The 15316-nt window shown below is 37.2% G+C and overlaps 1 protein-coding gene and 1 long non-coding RNA gene across 51 annotated transcripts in view; one reads left to right on the top strand and one right to left on the bottom strand.

Annotated features, from left to right (window-relative positions):
- Positions 1 to 15316, bottom strand: part of EIF4G3 (eukaryotic translation initiation factor 4 gamma 3) — a 319678-nt gene that overhangs the window by 86278 nt on the left and 218084 nt on the right. For all 50 annotated transcript variants that reach the window (XR_011534615.1, XM_070599696.1, XM_070599791.1 and 47 more), the window contains one exon: positions 1073 to 1161. Coding sequence is in view for 49 of the 50 variants with exons in the window: in XM_070599696.1 (XP_070455797.1) it covers positions 1073 to 1161 (89 nt within the window). In the remaining variant the exon portion in view is untranslated. The remainder of the gene's footprint in view (positions 1 to 1072; positions 1162 to 15316) is intronic.
- On the top strand, positions 7870 to 10143 carry LOC139080311 (uncharacterized). The gene is made up of 3 exons (XR_011534725.1): positions 7870 to 7938; positions 8381 to 8442; positions 10016 to 10143. It is a non-coding gene; the product is annotated as an uncharacterized lncRNA (long non-coding RNA).

Below are 15316 nucleotides of genomic sequence, written 5' to 3'. Positions count from 1 at the left end.
GGACATGGAGAAGCAACAAAGGCGTACTGCGAGCTGCTGGAAGAGGGCAAGAATTGTACCTAGATAGAAAAGTCTTATAAAGTAAATTCATTTAAAGCTAATTTAAAATAATTTCTACATTTTAATGTTATCATTTTAAACATTGAATAAAAATTTTAATAAAGTAGATGAGTTTAAAAAAGCAATATACAGATTGTTTATATTACTCTTCATTTACAGGCTTCAGTACTTAACACTATGGATATTGAGATTGCAGACTATAAAATTGTTAGAGAACTCCTTTAGACTAAATCTGACCTTGTTTCTTCCTTACAGCATCTCCTGGACCTGGCATGCTATAACCTACAGCAAAATCTGTCGTGGCTTAGTTCAAATAGACAAATCGTATGCAAACAGTTATGTTACTGGAATGTAGTTAAAAGATGACAGATTCAAAATGCATTTCCCTAAAATGTATCCAATGATTTCTACCACCATTGCTAATGGGAATTTTAAAAAACTGCCTCCATTTTTCTTTACCAGGTTAGTTTTTCCATCTGGTTAACAGGAAAAATTCAATTCAGTGGACAGAGGGGTTAAACAAAAATTAAACAATAACTTAAAAATCCAATGAAATTGAACATGCTATTAAAAATCTTTTAAATTCTGTAAATGAGGATATTAAAAAAATCAGACTCTGGGGGCTGGCCTGCTGGTGCAGCAGTTAAGTTTGTACGTTCCGCTTCAGCAGCCCGGGGTTTGCTGGTTTGGATCCCAGGCGCAGACCTACGCACCGCCTGGCAAGCCATGCTGTGGCAGGAGTCCCACATATAAAATAGTGGAGGAAGATGGGCACAGACGTTAGCTCAGGGACAGTCTTCCTCAGCAAAAAGAAGAGGATTGGCAGCAGATGTTAGCTCAGGGATAATCTTCCTCAAAAAAAAAAAAAAAAAATCAGACTCTGAGCTTGATATATATCAAGTTTTGCTCAGAAAACAGTATCTCAAGAAAGAGGTATAAACCCACACTTGTCTTAGTAAATGGCACCACTGCTTTGAAGATGAGCTAAAGAGATTTACTGCTCTCCCCTTACCTCCGATTCTGCTTCTAACACCTCTTCAGTGGTTCGCGTCCGATCTTTTGGTTTCTTCCACATCTTTGGTGCAGTTATAGCTGTCTGAGCTGCAATACAAGATCAGGCCCATTACTTACCACTGGGAAGCCATGTTTGGAAATATTAGGTCTAAATGATACCTGTATTCAAATTTAGGAGAACAAAAGAGGGCTTCATCCATACTGAGGAGATAGACAGATGGATGACAAAGTGAGCAACTGTGTAGTTGTGGCCCAGATATTGCAGTGGCAGACGTCTTAGGCACAAACTGTTCACATCAGCTCATACACTCTTCTAACCAGTGGCCTGGGTTCCTCCTATTTCCTGGTTAGGACACAGCCAGGCACATAATTCAGTATGTGCCGAGGATCTATATAAGAAACTGGCCCACTAGCCAATTCTTGAGTTGGGTCTGCTTCTATCGTTAATCAATTATGTGATCTTAAGCAAGTCACACTTCTCAGGCTTATTCAATTATACTAGATATTCAACTACATTCAACTATAAAGAGTAAGAGTGAGATTAGATGACGATATCTAAGGTTCCCTTAACCAAGAAAGATATTAAAATTCCAGATTGTTTTTTCAGAGCTTTCTAGATAATAAAAGGACACTTTAAGTTTCATTAGCTAGGCAGCACTTCTACAACATTCATTTCTCATTTCAGATCAATACTTTTGGCCTCACCTTTCATACTGCTGGGATGAAAAGTAAGAAAGAAAACAGTAATTTTTACTAAATTATTCTATTGTATCAGAAGTTCTAGATGGAAAATTAAGCTTACAAAGAATTTTTTAAAATTCATTTGGTTTACTAATTTCAAAAAATCATTCAACACTTGGATGTACAATTTAAACATCACATAACAGATAGAATATATTAAAAGGAAATACATGAGTCAACAAATATAAGTGAGGTCTTACAGGCAGACGAGTAGAAAGAAGAGTGAAAGGAAGGTCACTTGATAAATACAGACATTATCAAAAGTGAATAAACTGAAGCTGAAGCATACCATCTAATCTGATTCCCTGAAGAAAGACAAGATGATGCACTGAGACTAAACCAACCCACCTCTCCAAGAAAGCCTGGAATCTTTTTTGGAAGACAGTAGAATATGAACAGTCACAATGTTTTGGGAACAAGGAAAAGGAGACATTTCACACTCTTCTCAAAATCACTGCATCATCACAAAAAGACACTGTAAATCTCCTTTGTTACACACATCTCATAGCAAACTTTTCTTCATCCTTCCCCTCAGGGACCATCGGGAACAAGAAAACCTTACTGACCAGCTGTTCTTCTTCCTTTGTGGCCTCCTCAAAATAGCCCATTTTCTCAAAGTATGGAACTCAGATTATTTTAACTGCGGGTAGGTTTAAATTTGCTACTGCCTCACAGTGTTACACTGAATATGTGTATTTATCTATATATGTATGTGGTGGTCTCTTCATTTTTTATGGATCTTCTGGTTTTATATAACCAGTCTGTTTTATGTGCATCTCTCCAAAATGCTTGTGATTAATTCTGCTTCCATAACAGAATCCTTTTTACGAGTTATAGAGGTTGGGGAACCTGTACATTGTATTTTAAATTTTATTTCAATATGCACGAACTCAGATCTAAATTCTATTCATGGAAGAGGGAAGACCACTTTCTGGAGGATACTTTGGGATCAGATATAAACTCAGGAGTAGTTTCCTCTAAACAACAAAAACCAAAGATACAGATAAACTTTCCTTTTCAGGACTACATCAAATGTACCCAACCCAAAAACAGTAAACAAAACTTTTTTCCACTGGAAACAACATATTTAACACGCTTTTTAAAAAAACAGCTACTTACACAGCAGGAATTCTTATTCACTCTGTTCAAGTGGTAATTTAAAGTTTTGATTTAAAGCAGTAATCCACAAAAAGGAGTGAGAGAAAGCACATACCTCTTTAAGAGACACTCCTCTTAAAACCTGAACACAGACACACACACACCTAGTGTGCCCAGTGAGGCTGAGATACACATCCCTCTCCTATCTTTATTGATGGGGAGCTGCAGTAAAATTTTGAGTGCGCTAGAGTGGGGAGAAGAGGTAGGGAGTGAAGGAAGGAGGGAGAAACACAGAAAGAGACAGAGACGCTGACTTCCTAATTTAAAAGACAACAGTGAATTAGCTCGAAAAGGGGAAGTAAATTTAAGACTGCCTCAGATTTGTTCTTTCCTTTCTAGTCCATTCCAAGGCCTCATCTTAGATTAGGCCCTTACTACTGCACTGATTTAACTCTGACACAGTCTCTTAACTCACTGCCTCCAATTCTTACTTTAACATGTCATCTACAATGCTGACTGAATGACAGCCTTTCTAAATGACTGACTTGACTAGGTCATTCTGCTACTTAAAATATCTTTAAGGCATCATCCATAGTGCCAAGCAAACTTCCTTGCACAGGGTGGGCACTCAAATTTGTTGACTGAACAAATGATAGCAGCTCTGTGTAAAAGAGGTATTACTGACATTCCTAACACAATGACATAGACTCTTTCCTCCTCGTGTTGCATTAACGCACCACAGGATGAGTGACAGTGTCTGTGTGAGACTCAGAATCATCTTAATTTTCAGAGATGCCTAAAGCAGCCCACATCCTCCCTGCATAAGAACTAAACTCTTACAGGCCCATTTAATTTCTACTACTTTAAAATAGAAAATGGTAAAAGCAAACAAAAAGGCAATACTATGATTTCAAGGTTTTTGCAAATTCTTACATTATTGGCAGAAAAATCCTATTTTTCTTCAGAGGAAGATAATTAAGGAAATAATTAAGGTATAAATTCAGGAAATTATTGGTGACACAGACAAGTTTAGTCATTGGGTTTTAGGAAGATTCTCTGACAGAGCATTAGAATTTATGTCAAGGACTATATCAAGCTAGAAACGCATGCATTTTCAACTTGCACCCCATGAAGGCAATATGGACTCCAGATAATTGTGCCACATCAAAACTTATAACTGGCAATGACTCCATTTTCAGATAGAAGGTATGATGCAGTTACATTTTTTAGCCATCTGCAAGCTGCCTGACAAGTCATCCCCGTGAGGGGAAGAGTCCCTTGTTTTTCATGTACTTTCTAAATAGGCTCTATTGGAGTCAAAGCTGTCACTCTTGCAAATTAAGAGCTGACAACCTATCCCTGTGCAATCTAGGAGATAACTGCTGGACTTGGAGAAAAGGGGGTAACATAGAAGATTCATAAACTTATTGGGTTTTATTAAACCCACGTAAGTTTGCAAAAATACTCTTCCCTGAAGCCCAAGGTAGTTAGAACACTGAGAAAACCTATTATATAAAATGCTACAGAGAGAGAAGAACCAAGAGTAGTTAAGAGGGGCCGGCCCAGTGGCATAGTTGTTAAGTTCGCGCCCTCCGATTCGGCAGCCCGGGGCTCCCCAGCTCAGATTCTGGGCACGGACCAAGCACTGCTCGTCAAGCCATGCTGAGGTGGCGTCCCACATAGAAGAGCTAGAATGATGTACAACCAGGATATACAACTATGCACAGGGGCTTTGGGGAGAAAAAGGAAAAAGAAAAAAAAGAGGAAGATTGGCAACAGATGATGTTGGTTCAGGGCCAATCTTCCTCAAAAATAAAGAAAAGAGTAGTTAAGAGACAGGGATACAATGCATCCTGAGAAACTACTCTGTGTAAAAACATAATCTAGAACATATACTCTCTTTTTCTTTGCAAGTGTATCAGCTCTTAGAGAAACTCCAAGTAATTAAGTCATGGTTTCTAGTCTCAAATCCTGACTCTGAGAAATGTCAGAAATGTTACATAGTAAGTACAAAAATGACACACATTACTGCTATTACTCACATAATGATATTCCTATATCTAGATTATTCTCTTTCTTCTTTTAGTCCTGTCAGTCACATTTCCTACATATACAGAGACTGTCACTCACTTTAAGACAGAGAAATTCCAAAAAATGGGGAAAGGAGCCTGGAGGGTAAAAATTTAGTACAGAAGGGTGGGAATGGTTAGCTTATTTACATACTCTCCAACATGCAGGCGGTTTTATGAAAAATATTTATAATGTATTTTTTTCTAATCATAAAAAGTAAGATATACCCAGTGAAGAACGCTTTTAAAGTACAGACAGACTCATAAAGTTGAAAAAAAAGGTCTTATCTCTGAGATATTGTGAACATTTTGGTCTATTTTCTTCCTGACATTTAAAAAACATAATTATATGCATACAGTATATCTATTTTATAATCTTTTTGTTTAACTGAATTGCAAACAAGAATTTAAACTTTCAGTTTTGTTCTTTCCATAGGAACTGTCCTAACAAATGAATTTGGTCAAAACCCCTGTATATTCAATCCGCTCAATTTTGATTAAAGTGGTAAAAAATTCTTAGACTAGTATTTGAAAAGGATAATTTGAAAGCAAGCAAATCATAAGATAATTAAAGTTAAAAAAGCTATAATAGGCAGAAGAAAACTATAAAAGGGCTAGAAGTATATTGTTTAAAAAATTAAGTCATTTCAATCAAGAGTAAACAGGAAGAGAGAAAAACTTGTTGACTAGTCTTTAGAAAGTCCACATGAAAATGGAATTGTTGAAGTTTCACATCTACTAACCACGACTAAGTCACAACAAAGATTTTTTTTTTTAAGATTTTATTTTACTTCTCTCTCCCCAAAGCCCCCCAGTACATAGTTGTGCATTCTTAGCTTTGGGCCCCTCCAGCCGTGGCATGTGGGACACTGCCTCAGCATGGCCTGATGAGCAGTGCCATGTTCGCGCCCAGGATCCGAACCGGCGAGACCCTGGGCCACGGAAGGAGAGCACGTGAACTCAACCACTCGGCCACGGGGCCTGCCCCCACAGCAAAGATTTTTATGAGCTACTTCTAGTAGCAAAGATTTGGCTTAGGCTAGTGAGATTAGGCTAAGATTTTAAAAAAGAGTTTAGGTTAAGGTTAAAAAAAAAAAGGCAAAATAAAAAATTATATGCACATTACATTTATAACCATGTGAAATATTTATGTAAAGACCGGAAGAAAACGAAGACAAGTTTAATGTAACACATAGACCATATAATTGAACAACGGATGACTTATCTCTATCCCTCAATGTTTACAACAATAATTTAAAATTGGGAAAAACCTCATTCATCGTTTCAATCTTGTTTTATTTTGTATGTCTGAAGTGGAGGTGATTCATTCCAGATTTTAGGACAGACTGCTCTTTATAAAAATAATATTAGAACAAATTCTTTTAAATGTGTTAATTTTACTAATAATGTTATAATTATAATGTTATAATTTAACATGTTAAACTTAGGGGAATGTTATAATTTTGCATATGCTTTTTTTTTTTTGGTGAGGAAGATTCGCCCTGAGCTAACATCCTTTGCCAATCCTCCTCTTTTTTTGCTTGAAGAAGATTAGCCCTGAGCTAACATCTGTGCCAACCTTCTCCCACCTTGTATGCGGGAAGCCTCCATGAATGGCTGACGAGTAGAGTAGGTCTGCACCCGGGATCAGAACCCGCAAACCTGGGCCACCGAAGTGGAGCACGTGGAACTTTAACCACTCGACCACAGGGCCAGCCCTTGCGTATGCTTTTTGATCTCTGGAGGAAGTGGAGAACTCATGGGACTTTTCAAGAGCATTAGTTTTGTACTAAGAAGTAGAAACATCATCATTCCAAATATGTTGAAAGAATGTAAAAGAGGTGATTACATATGACAGGTAACCTTTTAATCTCAATGTGTTCCACTAGCTATGCAATATAAATCTAAAAGCAACTTTCTCTAAAGATAGCATGTTGGCAAACTTACTCTTGCTTCTCTTTACTAGATCATTTCTTCTTTACTACTTACTCTTTGACTAGTGAGGGAGGTGTCCAAGCAAACTGTAAGGGTTAAAAAAAAAAAATCCTGGGGACAGACCGGTGGTGCAGCAGTTCGCTGGTTTGGATCCCAGGTGTGGACACGGCACCGCTTGGCACGCCATGCTGTGGTAGGCGTCCCATATATAAAAAAGAAAGTGGAGGAAGATGGGCACGGATGTTAGCTCAGAGCCAGTCTTCCTCAGCGATAAGAGGAGGACTGGCAGCAGTTAGCTCAGGGTTAATCTTCCTCCAAAAAAAAATTAAAAAAAAAAAATCTAATGTTTTCTGGTGCCAGAAAGGAGGGGGGCTTTTCCATGCTCCCTTTTCTTAGATCTCTGTGTAAAGAAAACTTTTAATTGTAAATCTTTCCTCTATCCCTTTGATATATGTGCACATATTTTTAAAACCTCTTCCCAGCTTTACAACTCCCAAGTGGTTTTCTTAAGGGTCTGAGAGCCATGCCCCTGCCGGTCACCAGGGGAGTTTCACCTAGGCAACTGGGTCCTGTAACTACTTACTTGTCATAAATATATGAAAAGTTTAATTTTTCCTGTGGATAAAGGCAACTGACTAACTGATGGACACCTCAAATACCAGAAGAATTTAGGATGAATAAGATGTAACAGCAATGGTGCTGGGCACAGTTCGGCTACATGATGACAAATTATCATTACCTTGAGAACAAGTAAGTAATGGATTATATCTGACTGGCTTTATCAAAAAGTGAGATCTCCTTCTGTCTAGAATCTCATTACCAGGTTGCCTTTGATGCTCACTTCAGTCTTAACGCTTATTCAATAATAAAACTATTTTTTTCCTACGTTTATGGAAAGGATTTTCTGAGTTGACAGGAGATTTTTATTTTTTTCCCAACAATCTGGTGACAGGAATGGGATGGTCTGAAGTGCCTGAAATAAGCAGACCAGCTGAAGATCTTGTGGCCACGTAACACCCAGGTAAGAGACTCTGAATCATAAAAAGTCTCCCTTGAAGCTCTCTATCCTTTTGGAATATAAGACGAACTCCTTAGCTCCAAGACTTGAGATGAATGTGTCCAGAGTCTGGGTCTCGGGACTGAAGTGACACAAAACTAAGAGGCTCTGAAGACCTAAGAACAGGTACTCCACTACTGGTAGGGTAAAGGCACAAATGCACTGTCACAGAGCTGTACATAAAGAGTAGAATGTTCCAATAATGGAAGCTTCAGTAAGAGTTCCCACTCTTAACACTCAGTTCTGATCTCTTTGCTTTCCTGTCATTTTTTCACATTTTACTTTTCTCCCAGCTTTGAAATCCTAAAATTGACACTAAATCATTCTGTTTACATCATACTTAAGAATCTTGTTTAGAGTTTCTTGAGGCAGGGGATTCTATCTTGTCCTTTTCTTTCTTCCACAGAAAATGTAAGAAAATGTGATGATTTATCTAAGAAACTGGGGCAGAGCAAAGCAGAAACCCAGGTGAGAAAAGGGTAAGTTTTGTAAATGTAAATGAACTGGAAAAGAATAATGGTGATAAAATACGTAAGAACGAGGGATCATTGAGAGATGTCAACCAAAAGAAACACCAGAGAGTAAGTCTCTCGGTGTTTTTCCAGCATTGGATACTATTTGAAATGTACTGATGATTTGGTAATTATCCTTCCCATTTTATGTTAAAAATAGGCTTTCTGCTCTATGACTGCTTCACAGAAGCTTGACTAGTATAAGCTAATCTCCCCAGGGTCTAGCGCTGGAACCAGAAGAGTAAGTACGACAAAAGGAGTCTAGAGTTAAATTCTATCAAAAATATACATCTATAACACAATTTAAAATTTTTCACTTCAAGCTTTAACACTAAACATCATCAAAGTAAGAGTCAAATCATAGGTTTATTAATTATATTGATGTTCTCAATAACTACCTTTCAGTTTTATTGATTTGTTTTCCTGTTTTCTATTTCACTTATTTCCCCTATTATCTTTATTATTTCCTTTGGGTTTAATTTGCTATTTTTTAAATTTCAGCTTTATTGAGGTATAATTTACATATAAAATTGTAAAATATTTAAAGTGTACACTGCGGTGATTTGATATATGCACATTGTGAAAGGATTCCCCATATAGTTAACACATCCATCACCTTGCATATTTGTCTTTTTTTCCCCTTGGTGAGAACACTTAAGTTCTATTCTCTTAGCAAATTTCAATTACACAAAATACTGTTATCAGCAATAGTCACCACGTTTCACGTTAGATCTTGGACCTTATTTACCTCATATAATTTGTTCTTTTAATGGTTTCCTCAGGTGGAATCTGAGGTCAATAATTTGACATTATTTTTCTTTTCTAATATAGGCAGTAGTGGTGTAAACTGCCACCTAACTACTGCCTTAGCAGTGTGGTAGGCAGAATAATGCACCACCAAAGATATCCATATCCCAATCTCTGGACTCGGGATACGTTACCTTACGTGGCAAAAACGACTTTGCAGATGTGATTAACTTAAGGGATCTTGAGACGGGGAAACTATTATCTTGGATCAACCCAGTGGATCCAATGTGATCAAAAGGGTCCTTACAAGTGGGAGGGAAGTAAGAGAACCAGAGAGATCTGAAGATACTACGCTGCTAGCTTTGAAGATGGAGGAAAGGGCCCTGAGCTGAGGAGTGTAGGTAGCCTCTAAAAGATGTTTAAAGCTTCCAGAAGAATCAAAGACCTGTTGATATCTCGATTTTAGTCCAGTGAAACCGATTTTGGACTTGTTACCTCCAAAACTGTAAGATGATAAATTTGTGTTGTTTACAGTCACTAAATTTGTGGTGATTTGTTACAGGAGCAATAGGAAATGAATACAAGGAGGATCCCACAAATTTTGACTTGGGTTTTAATTTTCATTCAGTTTGAAATACTTTGTAATTTCCCTTTTGATTTCTTCTTTGACCCTGCAGTTATTCAGAACTGTGTTATTTAGTTTCCAAGTGTTTGGGGGATTTTCCAGAGCTGTTTTTCTTACTGATTTCCAATTTAATCACTGTGACTTGAATCCTCTGCAGTTTATTAGGAATTGTCCTACACGGTCTGGCTCGGCGAGTGTGCCACTGTGCCTGTGTCTGCTGTTGGAGCGTTTAGTTAGTCGGCCGACCATGCTGTTCAAGTCTTCTACAGCCTCACTTACTCTCCGTCTACTGGTTCTAGCCAGAGTTTCCTTATTATGTCAATTCCATTCACTACTTTTTAAATGTGTGAAATATAGATATAATAATTGTACTTAATAACTAATGATTTTGTTTGCTAATTCTAAAGTTTGTCAGTTATGAATCAGTTTGATTTATTTTTTCCTCATTATGGGTCATATTTTTTTCATGGTTTCACTAGTCAATTCTACCAAATATTGGAGGAAGAAACAGTATCAATTCTACACAAAATTTTCCAGAACACTGTAGAGGAGGGATCACTTATCAATTCATTCTGTGAGGTCAGCATTTCTCAGAGAGCCAAACATAAAAATTATCAGAAAACTACAGACCAATATCCCTCATGAACTTAGATGTAAAAAAACCTAAATAAAATTTTAGCAAATCAAATTCAACAACATATAAAAAGAAAAATATCTCACAACCAACTTTTATCCCAGAAAGGCAAAGTTGGCTTAATATTCAAATATCAAGTAACATCAAACAAGTGCATAATAAACAAAAGAAGAAAGCCCTATTGTCTCAAGAAATACAGGAAAAGTATTTGATAAAATCCAATATGTATTCTTATTGAAATGACAAATCTCTCAGCAAATTAGGAATAAAAAAGAATTTTTTCAACCAGATAATTCAAAGAACTACAGCTAACATGATACTTAACGGTGAAAGATTGAACGCTTTCTCACTTAGATCAGGAATAAGACGAGAATGTTTGCTTTCAACACCTCCAGTCACCTTGCTCTGGAGGGTCTAGCATGTGTATTAAGTCAAGAAAAAGAAGCAAAAGGTGCATCTAGTTAGAAATGAAGTAAAACTGTCTTTTCTCAGAAATGACATGAGTATTTACATAGAAAATCCAAACGAATCTCTATAAAAAATACTAATAAAACCAGTATGTAAATTTTACCAATGTTGCACAATGAGAGACCAAAAAAAAAGTCTATTGTATTTCCATATACCAGTAATGAAAAAACAAATATTGAACTAAAAAGACCATTTACAATAGCATCAGAAGATGTGAATTTGAGGGGCCAGCCCCACGGCCGAGTGGTTAAGTTCGTGCGCTCCGCTGCGGCAGCCCACAGTTTCGCTGGTTGGGATCCTGGGCACAGACACGGCACCACTCATCAGGCCATGCTGAGGAGGCGTCCCACATGCCACAACTAGAAGGGCCCACCACTAAAATATACAACTATGTACTAGGGGGACTTGGGGAGAAAAAGAAGAAAAAAAAAAAGAAGAAGAAAGAAGATTAGCAACACTTGTTAGCTCAGATGCCAATCTTTAAAAGAAAAAGATATGAATTTGACAAAATTACAAAAGTCTGGTAATTAAAAACTTTAAAACATTGCTGACAGAATTAAAGAAGATATAAATAAATGTCAAAATATACCATGCTTACGGGTCAGAACACTCAATATTGTAAGATGTCAATGCTATCTACAAATTCAACACAAATCCAATCAAATTCCAACAGGCTTTTTTTGTAGAAAAAACCGATCCTAAAATTAACACTGGAAATAAAGGACTGAGAATAGCCAAACGATTTTGGAAAAAAAGAACAAAGTTGGAGGACTCAATCACACTATCTGATTTCCAGAGTTATTACAAAGCCTCAGTAACCATGACAGTGTGGTATTGGCATCAAGAAAGACAATTAAATCAAGAGGAAAAAATTGAGAATCCAGAAATAGACCCACATATAACATGCACAATGTATTTTTGGAGAATGTGCAAAGGAAATTCACCAGAAATAGGACAGCCTGTGAAATTCTCATGCATTGCTGCCGGGGACATAAAATGATAGAAGTACTTGGAAAACAGTTTGCAGTTTTTAAAAAATTTAAACGTACACTTACATGTAACCCAGGCATTCCACTCCTAGGTATTTACTCAAGAGAAATGACAGCCTATGTCTATACAAAGATCTGAACATGAATGTTCACAGCAAGCTTATCTGTGACAACCTCAAACTGAAAACAACCCAACTGCCCCTAACAGGTGAACAAATTGTGGTATATCCATAGTGCATCAGCAATTTTAAAAAATGAGCTACTAACATATGCAACAATATGGATAAACCTGCTGAGTGAAAGAAGCCAGACAAAACAGTTTACACTTTCTGATTTCATTTACGTAACACTCTACAAAGTGCAAACTAACCTAGAGTGACAGAAAGCAGACCAGTGTGTGATGAGAACTGTGGGAAGGGTAGTGCAGGATGGAGGGATTTATAAACACACGAGGAAACTTTTTGGGGTGGTAAATATGGTCATGATGGTACCAATGGTTCATGAATGTACATAAGTGTCATGACTAACCAAATGTTTTATATATGTAAACTTTATGTCAATTACATCTCAATAAAGGTGCTAAAGTGGTCTGGGTGGTTTCTAAGGTAATTAAAACATAAGCGTATCCACATATCTATTGTGAACCTGCTAAAACACGATAGTGTTTTTAAAGGCTTTAAAATAATATACATTGTATTTTTCCATTTGTGAAAAGAAACATGTATCTCTACATCCAAATAATTGGATTCCAAGGGCTTGTCTTCCTTCCTCCTAACTTTCATTGCTTTTTCTCTTTTAGTTTTCTTTTTTTAAATGACAAAAGTATCTATTGAAACAAATAAATCTGTCTCCCCCTCAGCTAGCCAATTCCAGTTGCCGGAGGTGAACGACGTTAACAGTCTTCAGTAGGTATACAATCTCCCATACCATTATGGCTCCGACAAATTGTTAAAAAAGAAACAACAGGCCCAAGATGGAGTCACTTGCCTCCAGGAGGGCAAACCAAGACCTGATTGAAGTTTCAACCCCTCTCAGGAATGTGACATTAAACCAATCAGTCTAGAAATTCCTGATCGACACTAGTGAGGTCACCTGCCTGACAGGACCCCTGTTGCCCTTCCCCAAAGAAAGGGGACTTTACCTGAAACAATAATTTCTTTTCTTTTGCTAATAACTTTCTCATGCTGCCCAGTTTCTGCCTATAAAACCCTTCCATTATGCACAACTCCTCGGAGAGCCTTTCTATTTATTAGGTGGAATGCTGCCCAATTCATGAATAAAGCCAATTAGATTTTCAAAGTTACTCAGTAGAATCTTTACTCATTAACAAAACAATCACAAATATACAGGTTTGCTTTAAATAGAAAAATGGAGCCATACTATATAAGTTATTTTGCAAAATGCTTTATTTTCCCTTAATTTATTATGAAAATCTCCAGGTTATCACATGGATCTATCTCATTCATGTCTCAGTTGTACAATGTGTCATAGTATATATGTACCAGTCCTCTTGAAATACTTTACATTTTTTGCTGTTTCTTTTGACACAGAAACCACTTTTAAATCCTTATCTACTGGTACTTTTATTTCCAAAACTGGTCAAAAAAAGTACACATGCACACACACACACACACGCACACGTATCTGATACCACCAGATTTAGTTCCAGACTGGTTAAAGTAATTTACACTCCTATCACAAATACATGAGTGTTGGATTTCCTCCATTCTCACAGGTACTTGATACTATATTTCCCAAACTAATAGTTAAAAAGCAGTATTCTCAGACTCACTAATGAGGGTGAGCATCTTTTTCTATTTTTATTGGCTATTTGTTCTTTCTTTTCTGTGAATTTATTTTTATACTTTACTCAATCTTCTATTAGATTGTACTGCACAGACAGGTTAACCTTTTAAATACTGTTCTCTGTTGATTTCCTTTTTGCCAAGACAAAATTCAAAATTTTATTTATCATAATTTTATAATGAATTTTCAACAATTGACAATTACTGACAATAATGCTGGAAAAAGTAGAAGACAGCAGGAAAACAGGGAGACCAAATATGAGATGGATTGACTCCATAAAGGAAGCCATAGGCACAATTTTCCTGAAGCTGAGGAGGGCTACTGAGGATAGGACACTGTGGACATCACTCATTCACACAGTCGCCAAGAGTCAGAGCCAACTTGATGGCACAAAACAACCACCAAGAATTTTCTCTAATGAACATCTTTACAGACAACACCAACAAAAAGACCATCAAAGAAAACATGCATTTTAACTAATTTGAAATTAAAGCAAGGAAAAGTCTTCTTTTTTGATAATGTCTCAAATACTTATCAATGTGCCACTTTGAAATGCAAAGATTTTAAACTGGACTCAATGTGCTTCTCCAGTTTCTGAGGCATATCGAAGTTAGAAATTTAGCTTCTACTTTCTGGTCAACAGCAGGACCATTTGCTGCCTTACCAGTGCTAAAAATTTTGCCACCAACCCTCTTAAATGTGCCTTTGCTATTTGACCCAATCAAAGACGTGGATACAAGTTAAGAATGCATTACTAGAGTTTGAGCTCTTTGAAGATACGGACTCTATCTTATTGGTCTACTTTGTGTATCTAGCATCTAGTACAGTACCTGACCCACAAGATACGCACTGAAAACGTGTTAATGAATAAATGCTTTGCAATCAAAACTAAATCCGAGGTTAATGTCTCACCACAATAACAACAAGCAGTGGCTCAGTCTCTTTCAGTTAGGTAGGTACTATTACATTACTTTCATTTCAGAAATGAGGAAACGGAAATGCAGGGAAGTTAACTAAATTGCTCCAATCCCAGGGATAGAAAAGGTTGGAGGTAGAATTAAAACATAATCAACTCCAAAGCACTCATCTTTTCAACATAACCTTTCTTTCAACTCTGCTCTGTTCCTGTACTTTCTCATCTGAATTCCAACTTCATTTTCATTTTGGTTAAGATGTCTTTTGTTTTTGTACGAGAGAATGTGGGGTTAAGCAAGGAGGGTAGCGTGAAAAATGATGTTTGTCTGTTACCCCTACGGCATAGTATGTCAAGTCACTAGGAAAATAAAATGGCAAAATGGCCCTAAATAGGTTTGTTCCAAAAAACTCAGCAGGGGCCAGCCCCGTGGCGCAGCGGTTAAGTTCGAACATTCCACTTCTGTGGCCCGGGGTTCGCCAGTTCGGATCCCGGGTGCAGACATGGCACTGCTTGGCAAGCCATACTGTGGTAGGCATCCCACATATAAAGTAGAAGAAGATGGGCACAGGGCCAGTCTTCCTCAGCAAAAAGAGGAGGACTGGCAGTAGTTAGCTCAGTGCTAATCTTCCTCAAAAAAAACCTCAG

The sequence above is a fragment of the Equus przewalskii genome, chromosome 2, assembly GCF_037783145.1.
Source record: "Equus przewalskii isolate Varuska chromosome 2, EquPr2, whole genome shotgun sequence".
NCBI classification, from domain to species: domain Eukaryota; kingdom Metazoa; phylum Chordata; class Mammalia; order Perissodactyla; family Equidae; genus Equus; species Equus przewalskii.
The sequence above is the reverse complement of the archived record's forward strand: the minus strand, read 5'-3'. Positions and strand labels throughout refer to the sequence as shown.